The 24,975-nt window shown below is 36.8% G+C and overlaps 1 protein-coding gene across 5 annotated transcripts in view; it reads left to right on the top strand.

Moving 5' to 3' along the window:
• Positions 1-23,147, top strand: part of LOC106867430 (transcription activator GLI1) — a 442,162-nt gene extending 419,015 nt beyond the window's left edge. For 3 of the 5 annotated variants that reach the window (XM_089364167.1, XM_052973914.2, XM_052973915.2), the window contains exons 4-15: positions 1,066-1,323; positions 2,538-2,661; positions 3,982-4,151; positions 7,455-7,586; positions 10,790-10,987; positions 12,004-12,197; positions 13,075-13,195; positions 15,947-16,110; positions 17,670-17,819; positions 18,921-19,085; positions 21,601-21,762; positions 22,892-23,147. In XM_089364167.1, coding sequence (XP_089220293.1) covers positions 1,066-1,323; positions 2,538-2,661; positions 3,982-4,151; positions 7,455-7,586; positions 10,790-10,987; positions 12,004-12,197; positions 13,075-13,195; positions 15,947-16,110; positions 17,670-17,819; positions 18,921-19,085; positions 21,601-21,762; positions 22,892-23,104 — 2,051 coding nt within the window. In that variant the 3' untranslated portion in view covers positions 23,105-23,147. The remainder of the gene's footprint in view (positions 1-1,065; positions 1,324-2,537; positions 2,662-3,981; positions 4,152-7,454; positions 7,587-10,789; positions 10,988-12,003; positions 12,198-13,074; positions 13,196-15,946; positions 16,111-17,669; positions 17,820-18,920; positions 19,086-21,600; positions 21,763-22,891) is intronic. The other 2 variants (XM_089364168.1, XM_089364169.1) reach the window with 1 other exon arrangement.
• Positions 23,148-24,975: the final 1,828 nt, after the last annotated feature.

Below are 24,975 nucleotides of genomic sequence, written 5' to 3'. Positions count from 1 at the left end.
TCTACTTGGGTAGCAAATATTATTTCCTATTTGCTTGCTCACTTAACCCTAGAAAGTATGAAAAATGGCGAATATTTTCTTCAAACTTTGCTTTTCTTACATTTATTCAAACCCTAAAGAATCCGTCTCAACACATGGCTTTGATGCTCCTTCACTACTCCTGCTCATGATCAGAGATGCACATATTGTCAGCAGCCAAGGGACATGCTGAAGTGATTAAGGCCTAGTAACTGACAAGCAAATCTGTGGTATTGAGCAGAATATTTGCTATAACGATATTTCTGCTTCAGCAACTCAGGGCTGAATCAGTCTGAAATGTAATAGGAAAATAGGTCAGTTTCAAAACATTGATGTCCAGGTCAGAAAAGCAAAGTTTGAAAGGAATAATAGTAATTTCCTTTGGTTTCTAGGTAGAAGCAGATAGGAAATAACACTTACAAAGACAAAAAAAAAAAATTAAAATTTTATTACACAATGTAATCTGTTAGGTGAGATTAAAAATAATCTGCTATTGATAATCATGTAAACCAATAGTATATGTTTCATAATCAGGCCATCAGTGACTAATTGTGCAGCATCATTCTAGGGTCTCACTCTGGTGTACGGAGACTGAATGAACAACCTGGCAGTACTAAAAAAAATATATGTACCTGTCCACAAGAATGGATGAACTCAACAAGGATTGAACATCCATCCAACCAACCTACAAATGAAATGGGGATTATGTTAAAGTATTTGAGTCCAGCATTGTTAATTCTCTTGGCTACCCCTGCAGCTGATTGCCCCTAATAGACTTACCAGCCTTGTCTTTTCTCTAATCTGGGAAAACTCGGATAAAAGAAACCATTTGATAAGTCCAATGACCACTGAGGGTGGCTTAAATTGGTTCTGGTCAATTGCATTGTCAGAAACAAAAGATGTGTACCATATAACGATGATGATGATGATGTTGATAGTGATGGTGTTTTAAGTCTAGTGAAAAAAAAAAAATGCTATTTTTATTTCCATTTTCATTTCTTGTCTTTAATTCTCTTAAATTCATAACTTTTGTTTCTTTCTTTTCAGGTTCGCATAAGAACAGGCGGGGAGCCTGTAACCGTACCCTAAGTGGACATTTGTCCCGGGTTGATGAGGAACCAAGTACTACAGAGCCTTCTAAAGAACAAAGTAGCAGCAGAGTTGAAACTGTTGATCGAGGGGTTGGTCCAACTCCTTTCCCACCACACAATGTTGACCCAAGAATTCAACATTTCTTTGGTGGAATACCACCTCACCACCAGTTCCTGGATCCAAGGAATGGTCTGCTGGAATCTTCTCCATATGGTTTGTATTCTTACAACCACTCTTTCTGTGTCTTTTTCTTTTTACCTGTGTGAGATTCGGGGGTTGGCATTTTTTTTCATCCTTAGTTTTTTTTACATGTAAGTAGACACACATATACATACGTTCACACAAAAATGAGTATTAGGTACAGGTGTGGCTTTTTGGTAAGAAGCTTGCTTCCCAACCACATGGTTCCGGGTTCAGTCCCACTATGTCGCACCTTGGCCAAGTGTCTTCTACTATAGCCTCATGCCAACCAAAGCCTTGTAAGTGGATTTGGTATATGGAAACTGAAAGAAGCCTGTAGTGTGTGTGTGTCTCTTTGTGTCTGTGTTTGTCCCCTACCACCACATGACAACCTGTGTTGGTTTGTTTACATCCCTATAACTTAGTTTGGCAAAAGGAGACTGATAAAATAAGTACCAGGTTTTAACAAAAAAGTACTGGGGTTGATTCATTCAACTAAAAGTTCTTAAAGGCAGTGCCCCAGCATGGCCGTAGTCTAATGACTGAAACAGATAATAGAAAAAGATGAAAAAAATAAGGGTACGAATGTATGCACACACACACACACACACACACACACACTCACTCCTACAACCTGTCTGCCTTTGATAGGCTTCTTGCAGTATTTGTCTATAAATTCCACTCACAAAACATTAGTTAGTCCCAAACCATAATATAAGACATCTGCCCACAGTGCCATGTAATGGGAAGGAGCCCTAGATTACATGACTATGAAGCAGTTTGAAGGGAATAGTAGTGATTTCCTTTGATTTCTAGATAGAAGCAAATAGGTAATAACACTTACTGACCAAGACAAAAAAAAAAAAAAGATTGTTACACAGTGTAATATCTTGTGAATGAAATTTGGTAGATAGAAACTACATTGAAGCTCTTTGTACACTGTGGATGGTACAATAAAATAGAATTGCTTGCTAATTGGTGTTGAGTCTATCCCAAGAATTTTGCCCCTCATGGTGACTATTTTGCTTGAAAGAGGATACACATGTATTTGTGTGCATGTGTACAGCTTTTGCTGATGTACATAGTTGAAGATAGCTAATAAATCAATGTTTGGAGCAAAAAAAAAGTCTTCTGTTTATTCCTTCCAAGTTGTATACACCAGCAGCTTTGTGACTCACAAATGCAAACTTGGTGGGTGGGGGAAATATAAATCATTAATGTCTCCTTGATTTTCTGCTTTGTTTCAGGTATTCCTTTTCCTTACGCAAGTCTTCCCATCAACCAGTCGTTGCCCTTGAATACTCACACTTTAGAAGGACGATACCATTGGCCACCACCTCCACCAACAGCATTTCATCATCCAACACCTGGGTAAGGCCACACTTCCAGATCTTTTCTTAATCATTAAAAAAAAGAAAATGTATTGCAAATTGCTTCTGTGGGTTTGCATAATAACAAGTGTTGACCCAAGTTTTATAGCATTTAACTTAGAACAGTTGAACTTCATCATGCTTAGGACGCTGGACTGTCATAGATAACATTTCTAGTTGATCTTACAATTTTCCTGAAAGTTGTTCAAACAGGAGAATGGTATACAGAGAACAAATAGTACCTCCGCAGAGAACAAAATGTACCTCAAATACACAATAAAGTGACACACTGCTGTCAAGTGGTTAGTATGTGATGCACAGAAAACATTAAAAACCATTCTGTATGCACTCATTCATTGTCTGAAAATTGCTGGCTTGTAAAATTATGTTGACAGCTGTTGTTGGCTATCTGCCAAGTTCATTGTGCGGATTGCTCCACTGCCAGCCTTTGGGCCAAAAAAGGGAGGCAGTTTCCCTTTATCTTGTAACTACAGTAAAAGAAATTGCATAGTGGACAAGATTAAAAGGATAGAGGACAGACAATTTAATCTTCTGCCAAGCCCTCATCAACTTTTTGAATCTCTACTTGGTGAGGAAAGAATTGTCGCCCACTTGTGAATTCCACTGAGGTTGACTTTACCTTTCAACCTTTTGGGGTCAATAAAATAAATACCAGATAAGCACTGAGGTTATAATAATCAATTTAACCCTTTCCCCACCAAAGATTTCAGGCCTTGTACCTATAACGGAAAGAATTATTATGTAAGACAGTGAGTGAGCTGGTAGAATCATTAACATGCCAGACAAAATGTTTAGTCGCATTTTGCCTGTCTTTGTGTTCTGAGTTCAAATTCTACCAAGTTCTACTTTGCCTTTCATCCCTTCAGGGTTGATAAAATAAGTACTAGTTGAGAGCTGGGGGTCAATGTTATCAACTTTCCTCCTTCCCTAAATTGCTGGCCTTGTGCCAAAATTATTATTATTATTATTATTATTATTATTATTATTATTATTATTATTATTATTACTATTGTTATTTTTCTTCAGGTTTTGTTGGAACTCCTGGAGTCTTGCATGTGTAGCAGGCTTGCTACCTGCAGCCTACGGTACCATGCTATCTGTTCTTTTGAATATCTTCTACCCTTTGTTGCTCATTCTATCTTTTTCTTCATTTTCTTTTCCTCCTCTTCTTTCTCCTCCTCCCCTTCTCCTTCCTCTTCTGCTTCCTCCTACTTTCTTCTTTCTTCAAACATAATTCAAATAAACTCTCATCAAATCGACTGCTAATTCACACCAATTGATTTTCCACCCCATTCCACAGATTATCCAGTAGTCCCTCCCACCCGGAAGTCTCCATATTGAGTATGCGAAGTCCAATAAACGCAGATGCTGTGCCACACTTTACATCTCGGTTACATTGGGAGCAGTTACAGAGGAATTTGTACCACAACCAACTGGCCTCTCGAAGATGTAGCCCTGCCTTGTTACCAGGTAAAATTATTTGGTGTTGTTAGTTTTGTTATTGTTGTTAACCATGATCAAGCATTCCTGTGATTCAAAGGTGTTCCAGCTGTGAGTCTCATCCATATTTCTTCCAGATATAATGCATCATGGACTAAATTATCCAATATATCCTTTAGCTTAAAAAAAAAAAATAGTAGAATATGATTTGAAAGAGACTTGGTTGCTATTTCTAGTAGATCAAACAATCATATAGTTTCCTTTGATTACTCACCTTTGCAGAGGATTTTTTTAATCTTCTTCTTGCTTTTGTTGTTGTTAGTATTGTTATGGTCACTGAATAGCTACACTCAATCTGCTTGAGTAAATAGTTGGTATCAGTGTAATAGTAGAGTATGATTTGAAAGAGACTTGGTTGCTATTTCTAGTAGATCAAACAATCATATAGTTTCCTTTGATTACTCACCTTTGCAGAGGATTTTTTTAATCTTCTTCTTGCTTTTGTTGTTGTTAGTATTGTTATGGTCACTGAATAGCTACACTCAATCTGCTTGAGTAAATAGTTGGTATCAGTGTAATAGTAGAGTATGATTTGAAAGAGACTTGGTTGCTATTTCTAGTAGATCAAACAATCATATAGTTTCCTTTGATTACTCACCTTTGCAGAGGATTTTTTTAATCTTCTTCTTGCTTTTGTTGTTGTTAGTATTGTTATGGTCACTGAATAGCTACACTCAATCTGCTTGAGTAAATAGTTGGTATCAGTGTAATAGTAGACATTTAGAAGTAGCACACTCAGCACTCCTGATTGTAACCTACTGCTGTTGCTGCTGTTGTTGTTGTTGTTGTTGTTGTCCCTCTACCAGCTGAAACACGAGCAGCAAATTTGGAATCCACTCTGTCTGTAGTGAGACCTGGAAGCAAAACCTCACAACCTTGATATCTGGGTCCAGTCCACACTTGAGTCAGATAATGCACCCTGATTACCGACCAATCAGCTTCTAGGAATATCATACTATATCATAGTACGTCATCACTATGCTTTCCATTGTATAAAAGTGAAAACCCACCAGAATCATAGCAGAGACTGAGAAAGCCACTAGAGAATGTATATCTTCATCTCTCATCAAAAGCAAGCCAGAGTGAACCCCTTTGAAGCACAAGCAACTAGCCTTTACAATGTCAAGTTTTCCATTGCTGAAATTCAGCTTATAGTAAAAAGGAATTTTTGAATAATGATGAACAAACTTTATTCCTACATCTCAAGTAACATTAATCTTTTCTGTTTGAAATTTAATTACTGCTAGGTTTGATTCTAGCTTCCCACAATACACTACTGATAAATGCTGGAAAACCTTTATAAATGTGAATATTGTACATTACATCAATAAGAACCTGTGCCTTACAAAGACAAGACTTTCTTTAAAATCCTTGCTGTACCTAGACGTGCTGTCTTCTGCATGACCTGTTACCTTGCCATCAATTTCTCTTTTATTTTCACAATCCTCAAAGCTTTCTAAATTGCATCCCAAATGCTCCAATCACTAATGGAATCATTAAAGCCTTCTTCTTCCCCACAATTTCCAACCTCCTCCTTCAGTGGTTCATACTTCTCCATCTTTATCATGCTCTTTATTTTTCAGTCTGCTGTCTCCTGAGATAGAGATATCGATAATTTGGGCCTCTTTTACTTTCTTGTTGACAACCACAATGTTTGGCCTTCTTATCTCAATCATTCTATCACAATGAATGGTAAAATCTCACAAAAGCTTAAATTTGTCATTCTCAAACACTTGTTCAGGTTTCTGCTCATACCATTTAGCTGCTCTGACAAACCTACATTTCTCAGATATCATTCAATTATTATTATTGAGTGAGAGAGCAGTGCATGCCATCAAAGTGACACTGGAGTACAAATATACGAAAGCTCAATATACCCATCATGATTACCCATCTGATAAGGGTACACCAGGCACATACATCACAACTATAAGGTGGCGAGCTGGCAGAAACGTTAGCACGCTGGGCAAAATGCTTAATGGTATTTCGTCTGCCGTCACGTTCTGAGTTCAAATTACGCCAAGGTCGACTTTCCCTTTCATCCTTTCGTGGTCGATAAATTAAGTACCAGTTATGCACTGGGGTCGATGTAATCGACTTAATCCCTTTGTCTGTCTTTGTTTGTCCCTTCTATGTTTAGCCCCTTGTGGGCAATAAATAGATAATACATCAGAACTATATGTGCACGACATGGTGATCTCATATCAAGATAAACAGTGCATGACCTTGCAGCAGGTCGAGTAGCTCATCCTGTTCAAAAGGTCCCTGAATAAGGTTTGTTTAAGAATGATGAGAATGAAACACCCATGTTTCCAGAGGCAAATTATTCAAACCCCAAACAATTCTTCTCAACACATGGCTGTGATGCTCCCCCACTACTTTTGCTCATGATCAGAGATGCACATATCATCAGCCATTAAGGGACATGCTCAACTAGTTAAGATCAAGCAAATCTGTGGTATTGAGCAGAATATTTGTTGTAGCCCAACTTTTATACCAAGACAAAGGATGTATGTGATAACACTTCCAATCAGTTAAGATCAAAAGCCATGAGATCCACTGCCTAATACTGCATCAGGACATTTATTATTATTTCTCTTTATCATAGATTTTGTTGGAGCTCCTGGAGTCTTGCATGTGTAGTGGGCTTGCTACCTGCAGCCTACGGTACCATGCTATCCATTCTTTTCAACTCCCTAGTACTTTCCTGATTATTCTGGCTGTGCCAAGGAGGCAAACCTTTTGTAACAGTTCTACTGGGCACCCTATTCCGATTTCCTTTATATTTCTCTTGATACCTTCTGATACTGTTCCCAAGGACCCAACTATAATTGGCACTATTTTCACCTTCTTCATTTTCCATAGCCAGGTTATTTTGTACTTAAGAGGGTTGTATCTTATTATTATCATTATTGTTATTAACATTATTTCTTTGTCAAGGGTCACTATGCTTAATGGTACAGAGCACTTAGCTGGAATTAGTGAGGTGCAGGGTTTTATTCTCCATAGTAGCTTGCTGGCCACTTTTTAAACAAGGCAGTGAGCTGGCAGAGTTCTTAGCATATCAGGCAAAATGTTTAGTGGCATTTCATCTGTCTTTATGTCCCGTGTCAAAATCCCGCCAATGTCAAATTTGCTTTTCAACCTTTTGGGGTTGATGAAATAAGTACCAGTTGAGCACTGGGGTTGATGTCCTCCCTAAATTTGCTGGCCTTGTGCCAAAATTTGAAACCATTATTGTTATTATAATGTCTACGATTTATGTCATTGCAGGTTTTCCAGTTGGAAGTGCTGGTTCCCTGGTAGATTATCCGTCCCCATTAAGTCTAAGTCAGCGCAGTATGTTCTCAGAGATCCCACCAACGCCTGGCAGTGGAAGTATCACATTACCAGCATCTCTTGAAAGTAAATAATATTTCTTTTTCTTCTTCTTCACATCATTCTTCCTTGAACGTAGGTACACCAAATTCATATCCCTTTCTGTAAAAACACAAAAAATAATTACTACAGAAATCAACATGAATTAATTAACAAAAACAAAATGTCTTTTAAATAGGTGTAGACATGGCTGTGTGGTTCAGAAGCTCAACATTGCAACTGCTTGGTTTTAGGTTCAGGCCTATTGCACAGCACCTTGGGCAAATATCTTCAACTAGAGCCCTGGGCCAACTAATACTTTGTGAATAAATATGATAGACAGAAATTGTATGGAAGCCCATTATATAAGTGTGTGTGTGTGCCTGAGTTTGTACCTTCACCACACCACCACTGCTTAACAACTGGTGTTGGTTTGTTTACAAACCCATAACTTGAAAGTTTGACTAAAGAGACCAACAGAATAAGTAGCAGATTTACCGAGGTTAATTTATTTGACTAAACTCTTCGAGTGGTGCCCCAGCATGGCCTTAGTCCAATGATTGGAACAAGTAAAAGATAAAAGAGCAGCATAATCATAATAATTTTTTTAGAACTCTTTAACAAGTAATTAAATATTATGATAATTAACACAGTAAAATGCATCATTAATATAATTTGTTTTTTACCTTTATTTTCTCCTCTACTTGTTACATTTTAACCCTTCCTTTCATTAAAAACAAACATTTCCTTAGTTTAGAAATACAAGATCTTAATTCCTATCTGTTCTGATTTCAAATTCCTCCAAGGTTGACTTTGCCTTTCATCTGCAGGGTTGATAAAATAAGTACCAGTTGGGCACTGGGGTTGATATGATTGATTTACCCCTTCCCCTGATATTACTAGCCTTCTGCCAAAATTTGAAACCAATTTCTTTCTATTCTGGTATGAATAGGAATTTAACATTTAATCTTTCAGCTTTCTCTGTCAAATGTAATGCTTTTTGATTCACATTGATTTGAATTAATCATGCATTACCTTGAAGCTTTAGTGAAGGTGCATGGCTTAGTGGTTTAGGGTATTTAGCTCATCACTGCAAGGTCATGAGTTCGATTTCCAGTGATGCATTGTGTCCTTGAGCAAGATGCTTTATTTCACATTGCTCCAGTACACTCAGCTGACAAAAGTGAGTTGTACATATATTTCATAGGGCTAGCCTTGTCACACTTTGTGCCACACTGAATCTCCCTGAGAACTATGTTAAGAGTACATCCGTCTGTGGAGTGCTCAGCCACATGCATGTTAATTTCACAAGCAGGCTGTTCTGTTGATTGTTGGTTATGACGATGAAGGTTCCAGTTGATCCAGAGTGCCAAATACTTTGTAGCTTGGAGATTTCAATGATGTGATGGTTTATTTATAGAATGACGTTGTAGGGTATGTGTAATAGGCCAGATCTAGCCAGATTGAAGATAATACAGGAAGAATATTATGACCAGATGTGGCCAAATTAAATTCTAAAAGTTTAATGATAATCAGAGACCAAACCAATCAAAATACAATGTAGAAGTAAATATTTTAAAAGTCTATTTCTTAACTTTCTATCTTTTTATCTTTTGCTTGTTTCAGTCGTTGGACCACAGCCATGCTGGTACACAGCCTTGAACACTTTAGTCCAGTGGGTTTCAACCAGGGTCCATACAAAATTTTTGGTGGTCCATGCAAGCAAAATAATCAACTGGGAATCCAGAAAAGTATTTCAAGAGTCCTTGAAAGAAAAAAATTTTGCTTTAGATGTATTTCTTGCAAGAAACTGCTTGGTTTCTTTCTCTTATGTTTGAAAATAGTTTAACATGTCTCTGGCAAATGAAATATGTTCTCTCAGTGAGAGCTATTGTAAGCCTATACAAGTGAGTGCGTGAAAAACAAAATAGGAATTTTTAAAAATGTATCTATAAAACCAGCTTTTAAAATGGCTATGGGGGTGGAGCCCACCAGAATAGAATAGTAAGCAAAGAGGGCCATAGGTAAAAAAAAAAAATGGTGAAGAACCACTGCTTTAGTCAAACAAAGTGACCCCCCCCCCCCCCCCCCCCTCAGTACTTATTTTTGAAATCCGGTACTTATTCTATTTGTATCTTTTACTGATCTGCTAAATTGTGGGAGCATAAAGAAGCCAACAGCAAATTTCAAGCAATGGCAGGGAGACAAACACGCACACATTTATGATTACATTCCCCCACTACCACCACCAGCTTTCTCTGTTACCTTTCTTTCCCATCCCCAAACTACTTCCATTTCTCATTATCCTCTCCCGTCTGCTGTTTTCACCAGTTACCTCCTTTTTGCACCTTCCGCTTCTCATTTCTCTGCCATCCACTCTCAATGCCTTCACATATCTACTACAACCCTTGTTCCCAATCCTCTCCCATAAATATCTCCATTATTTGCTGCAGTCACCTTTATCCTGCCTACTCATCCAGTCCAAGCTTCTGCATCACCAACCCAATGTCCCCCAAGGGCATGTCCTGACACATCTTCACCATATTCTCTAACCCACTCTCCTTTCATTTCCAGCTGGGGTATCCATGTATCTACAGCAAGACACCTATCTCTGTCCCTCTATTCTTTTAATCTTTTAGCTGGCAGAAAGCCAACCCTCCCTTGATACTACTCTTCACTCCGAGTTGAGGGGGTTTTACCTTTTTCTGTCTTGCAAGGTACTTGATGACCCTCACGGTGATGGTGCCACATAAAAAGCACTTTTGCTGGTGTTGCATAAAAAGCACTGTTGCTGGTGTTACATAAAAGGTACCTGGTACACTCTATAAAATATTTAGCATTTGGAAGGGCATCCAGCTGTAGAAACCATGCCAAAACAGACAATGGAGCCTAGTATGACTCCCAACCTTGCCAGCTTCTGTCAACCCTTGATAGCATGAAAAACAGACATTGAATGATAAAGATGATGATGATGATGAGGAGGCTTCTACACAGTTTCTGTCCAGCAAATTGTCTCACATTGGTCAGCCTAGGACTATAGTAGAAGACACTTGCCCAAGATGCCATTCAATGAGACTAAACCCAAAACCATATGATTGCTAAATGATCTTCTAACCCACAAATTTAATAAATTAAAACTGCCATAACAACTCACCTCATAAGTTTAGACATTTAAAGAAATGGTTTTGATTTTGCTTCTATGTAACAACTTGTTTATTTGTTTCTTTTTTAAAAATTTTTATCTCATTCAGGTTCCCGATTAACAAGTCCCCGACCAACCAATATATCAAAAAGCCGCAAGCGGGCTTTGTCTCATTCTCCAATATCCGACTATTTCGACATCCAAAGCTTAACGCGAAGTTCTGAAGGCTCACTCCAGTTAACACCACTTCCTCACAATTCTCGTAGCTCAAGTGCTGCCAGTGGCTCCTATGGTCACTTATCTGCTGGTAAATACCTCTTACTCCTCCTATATCTTGATTCCATTCCTGCTCAACTATGTTTTCATCTGATACTATGACTAAATTACCGCTGACATATTTAATGCAGGGAGTATTCAAAAGACTAATGAGGAATAAGAAACAAAATACATTCTTAGTCAGTAACAAGGCGCAGGTTCTGGGTTCAGTCCCACTGCGTGGCACCTTGGGCAAGTGTCTTCTACTATAGCCTCGGGCCGACCAAAGCCTTGTGAGTGGATTTGGTAGACGGAAACTGAAAGAAGCCCGTCGTATATACGTATGTATATATATATATGTATGTGTGTGTGTGTGTGTATATATATATATATATATATATATGTGTGTGTGTGTGTGTATGTTTGTGTGTCTGTGTTTGTCCCCCCAACATCGCTTGACAACCGATGCTGGTGTGTTTACGTCCCCGTAACTTAGCGGTTCGGCAAAAGAGACCGATAGAATAAGTACTAGGCAACAAAGAATAAGTCCTGGGTCGATTTGCTCCAGCATGGCCGCAGTCAAATGACTGAAACAAGTAAAAGAGTAAACTAATACTAATAGTTTCATTTCCCTAGCTAGTATGGGAGACAACTCCAATCTTATTGTGCTTTCGTTACTGATACTTAGCTCATCATATCTTTATATGGCTTAGTCAGAGAGGAAAGGCAATGCTTCAAGACCTTTTCATAGAGGCATTGAGATTGTTTGGAACAGAAGAAAGAAGGGGAGTTAACTGTGACGTTCATGCCTATTTCAAGAGAGTTAGCAGAGTAATGGAAATTGTGCAATCATGAATCAGACCCCACTAATGTTTCAGAGCTCACTACATTATGTAGGAAATATAAAGGGAGGTTCTGTATTTGATCACAGCTGAATTTGAGCTAAGCAACAACAATACTAGTCGTCTATCTGTCTATGTACATATATATGTGTGTGTATTTGTGTATACACACACATATACATACACAGAGCTTTATCTCTCTATCTGTCCATTACTTCTTTCGTAGCTTCATTCGGAGCAGTAAGTCCAGCACACCAACACATCCCTACAGCACCCTACCTCCGTGCCACAGCTTTCGCACCATCACCATTTTTTTACCCAGTCATGCATCCAATGTTTGCCCGACAGCAGCCTCTTGGTCAAGTCTTGCCGCCTTCATCTCAACCAATTGCTCATCCAATTCCAAAGCATGAACCCCAGGTAGGTAAAAATCCAAACCTTCCATGTGCCTCTAACCCTCACCAACAATGTTTTATTTTTATTTTATTTTTGCTGTTTCTTTTTTTCTGTCTTAATTATTTAAATATATGCACAGGTGTGGCTGTGTGGTTAAGAAGTTTGTTTCCAAACAACATTATTTCAGGTTCATTCCCACTGTCTGGCACCTTGGGCAAGTATCTTCTACTATAACTCTAGGTTGACCAAAGCTTTGTGACTGAATTTGGTAAACAGAAATTGGAAGAAAGGTGGTGAGCTGCCAGAGTCGTGAGCACACTGGGCAAAATGCTTTGCAGTATTTCATCTGCCGTTGCATTCTGAGTTCAAATTCCACCGAGGTCGACTTTGCCTTTCATCCTTTCGGGGTCGATTAAATAAGTACCAGTTACACACTGGGGTCGATATAATCGACTTAATCCGTTTGTCTGTCCTTGTTTGTCCCCTCTATGTTTAGCCCCTTGTGGGCAGTAAAAAAATAAGAAATTATGACTTTTAGCCATCCCTGTACGTATATACTTGTTTCAATTTTTGGCTCGAGACCAGTAGGTTTGGAGTGGGGATAAATTGATTACATCAATCCCAGTGTTTAACTGGTACTTTATTTTATCAATTCCTAAAGGATGAAAGGCAAAGTTGAGCCTGGTAGAATTTGAACTCAGAAGGTAAAGTCAGAAGAAATGCTGCCAAGCATTTTTCCTGGCATGGTAATGACTAGCCAGCATACCACCTTCTTTTTGCTCAATATACTAAAGCATGTTCGCCTTCACTTAATTATGTGTTTTTCATGCTGTAGGCAGTTTGAGAGATTTTTCTTTTATCATTGTCTTTCATTGATGTTTTGTATTTTTCCTTCTACCAGATGTCATCCTCCACAAGCAAGTGTGATGCAGGTAGTAGTGTGGTCAGTAGTAGTACAATGGAACAAGCAGCAGACATATTTAAACGATCCAAAATTAAAAAAGAAGTGGAATGCCTCCAAGGTAAGTTAACATACTCTACATCATACAAAATAAAAGAAATTGAAGGAAGCTGGCAAGGGAACCATGTGATCATTCAAACTATCCAGAAATAACAGCAAAATTTTCCTCAATTCATACAATGCCTTCATCAAAAAGAAAGAAAACATTAGAAAATGTAGTCTTAGATATACTATACCAAGAAAAATGATGGGATGATGATAGCTGGATCACTGTTGGTCAATGGTCTATTTTGTGATGGTTGACCAGGAGCTAGCTACACAGCAACAAAATGAAATGAAGGTAACCAATGAAGAAATCTCAGTGTGGCTGCCTGATCTTCTAGTAAAAGTAGCTAAATCTTCCTCAAATCACATCCTACTATCTTCAGAAGAGAATACATTTGATAATGCAGTCCTAAATACATGTCTGAATAAAAAAGACAGAATGATTGTAGATGGAGAAACTCTGATCATATTGGCCTGCTTGTTCAAGGCTAACCATAAGTTAGACTACTGCATTTAGTCTTTTCTCCTCAAAATGTGAGTTTTCTAGAATTCCCTCCATCCCCATATTTTTACTGCAGCCATCAACTGGTCTCAGGGGATCTATGAAGTTAATAGGCACAACACCATCCCCTAGACCAAATCATAAAAAAATGTGCTTTATGTTCAAATCTGAGGGCTGGAGACCACATATATGGCTATGGTTTCACTTGGCAATATACAGGACACCTAACCAAGTTATGTTCTCAAGGGAGGTTGAACTCACTAGAAACCAAGGAAGCACTCATTAAGTTTACAGTGCTCTTGCTCACTAAAAAGCTGGACTTCATTTATAATTAACAAAAATCAACATTAATATATATATTTATATATATATATATATTACAGCAGTATCAGTGCCAAGTGTTTAGGCATTAGTGAACTTTAGGTTAGTTAAAATATGTTTCCAACATATTTCAACTTCTAAAGACAAATTCACCACAGTTGCCATGGAGAAAAAATTCTCTCTTATGGTGAAAAGGTGTAAAAGCACCATATTTGTCCAGTGCTGGCTTCTGGCGGATTCCCAGATATGTTTCTAGCTCTTTAGTCATTATCAATGGGAAATAAAGAAGAGAGGCAATTCTGGACAGACTTAATTAACTAAAACACAGTCAACAACATTAACTGAGTTACGCCAGGTTAGTAAAAATTAGAGCAGTATCAATACCAAGCAGTGTTTAGGTTAGTTAAATATATAGTGCATGACTGAATAGGGATATGAAATGTGGACTAGTACCTTATAGGCTCTCTAATATAATTCCAGTTCTGGTTAACCACATCAAATGATATGGAACAACAAAAAAATTGTGTAAGGTAAACAATCACATGGTATTTCACCCGATGGGTAAATCCTGAGTTTGCTTCTTTGGATTTTATACAGTATAGAGAGTGTATATGTAAGGCATTAAAGTAGTGGACATCTACAAAAGCTTGTTTATTACAGTTATATTTATAATATATTCTCTTTAAAACTCTATCTGACACCTGTTTCTATTGCATATGTATCCTAGGATGAGGTATCCAGTAGCATCCTGTTGGTTCAGTTGCATTGTGTGTGTGTGTGTGTGTGTGTGTGTAACGAATAAATGAACTAAGGGAAATAATTCAGGTGTTGGCAATGGCACAAGATTTTTGGCAAAATGCAATGCTTGAGAAGACTTGTCAAGCCATGTGAAATTGTAGTCATAGCTGATGAGACACATAAAAGCACACATTACACGCTTGGAGTGGTTGGTGTTAGGAAGAGCATCCAGCTGTAAAAACCATACCAAATCAGACTGGAACTGGTTACAGCTCTCTGGCTTACCAGTTCCAGTCAAACCGTCTAACCCATACCAGCATGGAAAGCAGATGCAAAATGATGATGATGATGCTAAGGAATGATGTACACAAAAGTTCCTTATTAATTAAGTTCTTAATGAAAGCAGGCAAAAACTTATCTACAATTAATGCTTCTCAAAGAAAAGGGAGAAATAATTCTAAACAAATTAAGAGACAATTCTTCAGAATTAATTTCTAAAGAATTAATTTACATGCTTAGAGGAAAAATTGATCTTGTCAGAGAAGAATATTCAGTTAATTGAGAATTATTTACATACCTGTATATCAACAATTCAAGATGAAAACTAATAACAAATATACTGATAGATATTGAGCCAGGAATAGCTTACTCTTTCTTTCTCTACTACTTCTCTCTTTGTGTGTGTGTGTGTGTGTATATATATATATATATATATATATATATACGCACACACACACATATGTATGAATGCATATGCACATACACACAGCATGTATTTGAAAGGCAAACGTACTTTAAATAGGTGTTGTTTCTTTTTTTTCTTCCTTATTTTTTTTTACTCTACTTTAATAAAGTGTTCACCTGAAATGTCCGTCTACTTCTTTTTTTCTTTTTGCTTTTTTTAGTGTAAAATTCACTGTGCACAACTTTCTATGTTAATCATTTTGGAGTCTGTGTGTATTTACATTTTGTCCTCTTCTCTTTGAATTTTTGTCTTCCTATTTTAACCTCTCACATTGTCCAATTGCCCATCTCTTATACTCTTGTTCCATTTGTGCTATTTTACCCATCTATGTACACATACATACACACACACACACATACATACATACATACATACATACATACATACATATATATATATATATATATATATATATATATATATATATATATATATATATATATACACTTATTTTTAAATAGCAGTGTCTGACCCTGGTGAAGAAGATGAAGAAAAAGCCTGTGCTGAAGATTTGCAGAGAGGCAGCAATCATATTCCACAAGAAGGTGAACCAGACTTCATTGAGACCAACTGTCACTGGGATGAATGCTTAAGGGAATTTGAAACCCAAGAAGATCTGGTTCGGGTATGTAAATTGGTCTATTCAATTCTAATCTATATTTGTCTTAGTATAGATTGTTGTTATCACTCTTGACCCCTAGGTCTGTCTGGGACAATAGCACCCTATTGTATATCAAGAATTGCATTATCTAATGCATCTTTCTTTATTTAAGCTGGTAGACTGTAATTTAATACAGAGTTTGGTTCTGTTTCTAACAGCTTGATTGAGCCTTCAGGTTTTTTCTATTTGCTTGGGTTTTGTACATAGATATATTGATCATTTTTAACATCTGCTCTTCTTTATCGGCAACATTTGGACAGAGCATTTTGAGACAGTGTTTTACTGCTGGAAAACAACCCTCTTAGTCTCCTCTTATAATACACAGAGGTATGGTGTACCACTTCTAAAGAGTGAGATACACACAGTCTATAGTTACGCAAACGTTTTTGTGCAACAGATAAAATATTCAGTGGGATTTTTTTCATATTTAGTAGCAAGATTTAAAACTGAACTGACAAATTGCCAAGTTAAAATCATAGCTTAGTAACAGCTTTTACATGTGATTGGCTAAGTTATTGACTAATCAGCATTGAGACATCACTTTATAGATCTTTCTAGAAGCTGCTAGAATGTTCCTTTACAAAACTTATAAATAAGTATGTTTTGAATGCCAAACTTCAGTTTGTGACTGTCCACAGCTGAGATAACCACATTCGTATTTTACTGCTTCAATAGTCCTTCTCATGACTTTTGCACAACTTAAACAACAGCTCTAGTTCACCAACATGAACCCAGTGTGTACATTTTCTCCTGTTTTGGTAGCATAATTTCAGAGCCTTCTTTATCAACCATTTGTAAGAGCTACAGAATTGTCCATTTCACTGTGTAAACTTTGTTGTTGCATTTTTAATTCATGACCAACATGGAAAATATTTGTACAGTGAAATAAAATTCTGTTAATTGTTCATGAGTGTTGTGCATTCATTATACGCAGTCAGAACCCAACTCAACTACCAGCATTTCATATCCTTCATCCTATATCTATTGTGACAATTAACTACACTTTGTGAAATCTCTTTGCATTCCAAGGTCAAATCCTGTCCAAGTTGACTTGAAACCAGTAAAGCAAAATGTATATAAAGACACTTGGCACACTGGCATGACTAGAGTGTGGGCAGCCCCAGGTAGCCCTTGAGTTTGCTGCCCTGCCCAGGCTCTAACTTTGTTGAGAAATTTGGAGTAAAATAACAAGAAGAGATTTCTATTTCCTATCTGTTTAGAACAGTCCATAATTAAACGCTGGTTTTATGAAAGTGAATTATAAAGAAATTTATCAGGACCATTGGGACAAGTGTCTTCTACCATAACCTCAGATTCACTTAAGCATTTTGAGTTAAACTGGATAGAGTCTGTTAAATGGATCCTACCAGTTCTTTGTTGGTATACTTAACTAATCATCTGATTTGATACCACCACCTCCTTTTTTCATTTTGCATTGTTCTTTCTGCACTTGTTTTATTTTCTTTTTCTGCTCTTTCTGTTTGAATTTGTTAACATCTGAATAAAATGTTGTTTTGTTTTAGCATATTAACCAAGACCACATCCAGTTAAATAAGAAGTCCTTTGTGTGCAAGTGGAGGGAATGTAACCGAGAAGAGAAACCTTTTAAAGCCCAGTACATGTTGGTTGTCCATATGAGACGACATACTGGAGAGAAACCCCATAAATGCTCAGTAAGTTCTCCCTGATTCACATTATTTACAACATTAATCTATCACTGTATTTGTTTGGGGTTTTCCTTTGTGTACTTTGTGTTATCCCTAAATTTAATTAGCAAGAACTGTAGCTGACTGTAACTGATATGGTGTCAGACTGTGGACAAAAGGGTCTATTGTTTATATTTTCTCATCAATTCTACATTGTGTTTGTGGCAATAATACTGATTCCTCAGAGGGTTTAGTCCCAAACTCACTTCTGTAAAAATCTGAAGGATTTTATAATTGACTCATGTTTTATGAAATTTCAGCATTGAATAAAAAATTTAACAATAAGTGTAGCTTGAAATGTAAGGAGTTCCTCCAGGTTAACTTCATCTTCACCATTATCTATTTATCTAAATGATGATGATGATGATGGTGATGGTGATGGTGATGGTGATGGTGGTGGTGGCGGCGGCGGCGATGAGGAGGAGGATCTCAAATTTTGGCACAGGGCCAGCAATTTTGGAGTAAGGATGCAAGTCAAATATATTGACCTCAGTACTCATCTGGTATTTATTTTATTGACCACAAAAGGCTGAAAGGCAAAGTCGACCTTGGCGGAATTTGAACACAGAATATGAATGAAAATGGATGAAATGTCACTAAACATTTCCCCCAGCATGCTAACGATTCTGCCAGCTCACCACCTTATATAATAACAATAATAATAACAATAATAATAATAATAATAATAATAATAATAATAATGGTTTCAAATTTTGCCACAAGGGCAGGAATATTGGGGGAGAGGATGAGTCAATTACATCAACCACAGTGTTCAACTGGCACTTATGTTATCGACCCTGAAATAATGAAAGGTAAAGTTGACCTGGCAGAATTTGAACTCAGAACATAGCAACGGGTGAAATACCATTAAGCATTTCGTCCAGCATGCTAACAATTCTGCCAACTCACCAATAGCAATAATGCTGCTGATGATGATAATAACTATAATAATAATTTCAAAAGTTTGGCACAAGGCCAACAATTTTGGGAGAGTGGGTAAGTGGATTACTGGAGGAGGAGGGTACTGCCTCCACTATTGATTTTTATTGTATTTGTTTTCTGTAACAGTTTGAAGGTTGTTCAAAAGCTTATTCACGGCTTGAGAATCTCAAAACTCATCTTCGGTCACACACCGGAGAGAAACCGTACATGTGTGAATTCCCTGGATGTACGAAAGCCTTCAGTAATGCTTCAGACAGAGCTAAACATCAAAACAGAACACATTCGAGTGCAGTAAGTATTTTTCAAACATCATCTTTTATTGGATCGTATATGATTTATGAATACCACGTTCATGTTGCCAAAACCTAGATCCCTAGTTTTACCCATGCCATATTCTTATTAATTCATAAACCAAGAAGGGAGCCTCTATACTCAACCTGCTAAAAAATATTTACTAAATTCCCTTGAAATCACAGCATACTGCCTTACACACAAAAAAAGAACTACATTGGCTAATGTAGTTCTAGATATATTGGTTTCAAATTCTGGCACAAGGCCATCAATTTCAAGGGAGAGCTAAGTCGATTACATTGACCTCAGTGCTCAACTGGTACTTATTTTACCTGAAAGGATGAAAGGCAAAGTTGACCTCAGTGGAATTTGAACTCAGAACATAAGGATGGACGAAATACCACTCAGCATTTTGCTAATGATTTTGCCAGCTTGCTGCCTTAGTATAAATTAAGGCAAGACAGACACATAGCAGGAATATCTTTGGTCATAGTTAGAATCCTGGTTAGGATCAACAAGTCCTGATTAGGAATTTTTGCTGAATATTAATTCTATTAGTTTTCTCCAGGATTTTGTTGAAAACCTCCTAATCGAAATACACTTAGTTTTTCTGTAAGAACATGGAAACATGCATGTGAAAGGTTTTTTTCTTTTTGTTAAGTACATGCTGGGGTTCAAAGAGACTTTGCTCATGACTTTTGCAACCACTCCTAAACTAGCAAATTAGTTTTTTGCTCAGAGTTAATTTCTGCCCTGTTGATCATTCTATCTTTACACACCCACATGTTCTCCTTATTTTTTTGTAGCTTTTGCAAAATCTCTGCATTTCATATTCATGTTTTGTTACCATACAATATTGCACTTCATTACAAGTATCATACAATATAAACTTTATTCATGGAGTGAATCCTTTATTGCCAGCATTCAGGCAAGCATGTGTAGATAAACTCATGTGATATCAAAATATATCATATGAAGATGCTTTGAATAAAGATAGATTGACTCAAGAATATTAAACCAGTCTTAGAAAAATATAGCAGTTAGAACACTCCTCTTACAAGACAATATCCCACAGTACATTCTTAATACCAACATTGATGCCAACATTTGGGATACTTGACTGGTCTGTAGGTTTTATCCACTTCATAGGCATTAAAACCCACAAAATCTTGACATCAACTGGAAAACTCCACAGAAACAGTTACATTGGTTTCAAAGCCAACAGTTCAAGGGGAAGGTGCTAAGTTGATTAAATCAACCCCAATACTCAACTGGTACCTATTTTATTGACCCCAAAAGGATGAAAAGCAAAATCAACTCCAGCCAGATTTGAACTCGAAATGTAAAGAAGGACAAAATGTCATGAAGCATTTTGCCTGGCATGCAAAAGATTCTGCCTGCTCACCGCCTTAACAGAAACAGTACCTAAGAAGAGATGAAAGAAGTAGAGGCTTGAGACTAGTGCAGACAGATTTTGAATGTCATACAGTACATCTCAGACAGCACCTACTAAACAACAGTAGCAAAAAATATATATACACACACACACACATATATATAAACCTAGTACTGAAAAGAACAACATCCTACATCAGCAGAGACCTCATCAGGAAGCACTTTCTTCCCAACAACTTCCCTTACAACCTCCAAAGGGCTGGACTAATATATCTCAAGAAGTGGATGTGAAATGCTCAGCATACTAGAAAGTGATTTTGCTTGAGTGTGTACTCCAAAGACTTGAGGATGACACTAATATTGATTTCAAATTTTAGTGCAAGGCAAGCTATTTTGGGGAAGAAGTTAAGTTGGTTACATTGACCCCAGTGCTCATGTGATACTTATTTTATTGACCCTGAAAGAATGAAAGACAAATTCAACCTCGGCAGAATTTGAACTTAGAACATAGAGACATGAAATGCTGCTAAGCATTTTGCCCAGCACACTGATGATTTCTCTGCCAGCATGCCACTTTGAGGATGACACTAATCTTAGTATGAACTGCAGCCTTTCTTGGATTCATGCCGACTACAACACATTATACTTTAAAGGCTCTGCATTTGCAATCCAAAAGATTGCTACAGAGTACCTTGTAAATAAAAACACAACCACCCATTACATGGGTGCAAGTATATCCACACATGCACACTAACTCAGTCATATATTCACAAATCCCTAGAATTCTCTTGACCCAAACAAAAATGCTTCGGTGCTTTGTTAGTAATAGGCTTGAATGATTTAATAAGAACTTGAATAAATCTCAGAAAACCAAATATGCTTTATTCCTCCCAACAGAGTTGGTTCTCTGATACAAACTTCCTGTCTTTAACTGATGTAGATTTAAAACTTCCATCAAAATTTCAAGCTAACTTATGTTTTAAACACCAACTTAATATAACAGTCATTTTACTTAATTCTTCATTATTTTCAAAGTTAATTAAAACAAATGCAGTTTGTTCCAAGAAAAACAGAGTAAGGAAGGGTTAATATGTAATTGGCTCTCTGATTGTTCTTACAGAAACCCTATGTATGCAAGGCTCCCAACTGTACAAAGCGTTACACAGATCCCAGCTCACTGAGGAAACATGTGAAAACAGTGCATGGTCCTGAGTTTTATGCCAATAAGAAGCACAAAGGCAATGAACACGGCTATTGTAACCCAAAGACAGAACCAGATCATGTGAGTAAAATCCAGATTTTTTTCTACATTTGTTTGTGTTTGTGAAAGTTATCAGTATGTTAATAGCTTGTATTCTCATTTAATATCAGTAGTTTATCTCACAACTTAATCTCACATTCATTGAGGAGGATGTGACAAAATACAGAACTAATAAGAATAACACTGTGTAACATGATTCTTGCCCTTGGGTAGCAACTGTTGTTTCTTATTTGCTTACCCCTAGAAAGTAAGAAAAATGGCTAATATTTCCTTCAAACTTTGCTTTTCTTACACTTTAACAAACACCAAAGGATCCCTCTTAACACATGGCTATGATGCTCCTTCGCTATTCCTGCTCATCATCAGAGATGCACATATTGTCAGCTGCTAAGGTCAATCAACTGACAAGCAAATCTGTGGTATTGAGCAGAATATTTGCTATAACTATATTTCTGCTTCAGCAACTAAGTATTGAATCTGTCTAAAATGTAATGGTAAATAGGTCAGTTCCAAAACATTGAAGTCCAGGTCAGAAAAGCTAAGTTTGAAGGGAATAGCAGTCACTTCCTTTGGTTTCTAGATAGAAGCAAATAGGAAATAACACTTACTGACCAAAGACAAAAATAAAATTGTGTTACACTGTGTAATGATTACGGTGAGAAATATTTGACCAAACAAAAACAGGTTAATGTGTTCACTTTGTAATATGCATAGACTACGAGGTGGGTGCTGAAAAGTTCCTGGCTTTGGATAAAAGAAAATACAGGAGGATCAGTTAATTATGATTTTATCCAACATATTCCCCTCTCAGATTCACACACTTGTTGCAGCAGTTGCTCAGTTTTTCTAAGCCCTGTAAAAGAACTCAGAAGGTTGGGCCTCCAACCAAGCCTTTTATAATACTCTCAAAGCCAGGAACTTTACAGCACGTCTTTGTACAAAGACCCTTCAGCAGGTGTGCAGATGTTTTCTATTGTAGCTTTTCATTGACTAATACTTTATGAGTGAAATGAAATTTGTGTGAAAGCTCCCACTACCCATATAAACATACCTGAATGCTTTTTATGTAACTTTGTTTTTTATCTGTTTTCTTTACTCTTTATTTTTGTTTTTAATTTAAATCCCTCCCCCCTCTTTTCTGACATTTTAGAATAAAGATTATAAAGATGATGGCAATAACAAAAAGGTTGAAGATTGTTTAACTGTGACATCTCTTCAAGTGGCTTCTTCATCACACCGGAGAAAACCTCGAGTGAGTTTGGTCTTTTTCTTAAGGTTTACTTTTTTTAATTTTTATTTTCAAACTGATTCCAAGCAATTAGTACAAATTTATGGCATACCAGGCAAATGTATTCTTAAATAGCTCCAGGCTGATCAAAGCCTAGTGTGTGGATCTGATGGACAGAAACTGAAAGCCCATTACATATATATATATATATGTATGTATATATCCAGGTTTGTGTGATTGTGTATAGAAGAATATTTTAATCAATGAAATTCTAACTAAGTCTGATTTTCATGTTTTCTTATTTGCAATTTTTACAATTATACAATATTGAAATAAACTAGTACTTTCATGCGTTAGGCAATCATCAGGTTTATGTAGTGACAGCCATGTTCATCAAACCTGATGATTGCATAATGCATGAAAGTATTAGTTTATTTCAATATTGTAAAAATTGCAAATAAAACGTGAAAATAAGATTAATTTGGAATTTCATCGATTATTATATATATATATATATATATATATATATATATATATTAAACAAAGTAAAGTTGTAAGATACTGCACGGGTGGAAATATATATGAAAGAAGGTTTGAAAATGCAATCTCCTTCTGTGTATATATATACTACCAAACAAACATGATTTTTATTGAACTCCTAATACTTTTTGTTGAATACTTTCTTAAATACTTTCTTGTAAACTGTTTTTAACATTTTCTTATTATTATCAAAGAATGTATATATGTATTTTAATACTTTTGTGACAACCAGTACTTAACACAACAAAGCTTATACAAAGCTTTACATTTTACTTTTGACAATCTTTTTTCTAAAAAGTGAAACCAGTCAAGTGAATAAACATCTTTAAAATTGCATTTTCAAACATTCTTTCATATATATATATATATATATATATATATATATATATATATATATATAGGCACAGAGTGTGATGGGTAAATTGTCGTCATTTTATATTTTAACTTCTTGCATGTGCATTGTTTGTTTTTGATTTTGTCAATTACACAGTATAGTAGGGTCAGTTGGGCACCATCTGTGAGAAAAACAGCACCATGATGCAGTTCACTCTGCCAGAAATTTGGAAACAACATGTTGTACTGCTTGGCATTCGGACTGGGAGCTCCATGACAAACATTTCAGAGTGTTTGGCTGTCAATCTGAGGACAGTGCAATCTGAGGACAGTGCAATCTGAGGACATGTACCAAGAGTGATAAAAGTCAAACATCCAGTCAACATCATGGCATTTGGAGTGATTACTAGTGATGGCAATGTTATGCCTCCATTCATCTTCCCACACAGCCTCAGACTCAACACGGAGGCCTACATCAAGTGCCTGGAGGAGGTAGTGCTGCCCTGGGTCAAGAGAGTGGATGCTGGCAACAGGACTCTGGACCATGCCACACAAGCAGGAGAATCCAGTCATGGCTATCACACCACATCACCCTTAACATCTAGCCACCTAACTCCCCAGACTGCAACCCCTTTGATTATTATGTGTGGGGCACAGTTGAGTGAGAGACCAACAAAACTCTTTGGAACACCAAAGATGAACTGAAGGCAAGGATTATGGCAGCATTCACCAATTTAAACAAGGGGACCGCCCAGAAGAGCTGCAGGAGATTCCAAAGTCATCTGGAAGTCATGGTTGAAGCCAAATGGCGATTTTGTTGAATAAATTTACTCTTTAATATTTCAAGATATTTTTATGTAATTTTGGTAAATATATCTGTTAAAATGAGATGTCAGTGTCGTTTTAATTTTTGTGTAATTTAGATGACAGTTTATTCACTGCAATATATATATGCGTGTGTGTGTGTGTGTGTGTGTGTGTGTGTGTGTGTATATAACATGAAGAAGAATGTAGAAAACCACATCTTTAACGGTGATTTTCTCCATTCTTATTCATAATGCCATAAATGCTAGACTTGTTGAAATTCTTCTAACCGATACTTGGATCTATTTGTCATACATGAGGAATTACCT

Source organism: Octopus bimaculoides, chromosome 16 (genome assembly GCF_046866305.1).
Source record: "Octopus bimaculoides isolate indiv1 chromosome 16, ASM4686630v1, whole genome shotgun sequence".
Lineage (NCBI taxonomy): Eukaryota > Metazoa > Mollusca > Cephalopoda > Octopoda > Octopodidae > Octopus > Octopus bimaculoides.
Note: the sequence above shows the minus strand (reverse complement) of the source record. Positions and strands in the feature narration are given on the sequence as shown.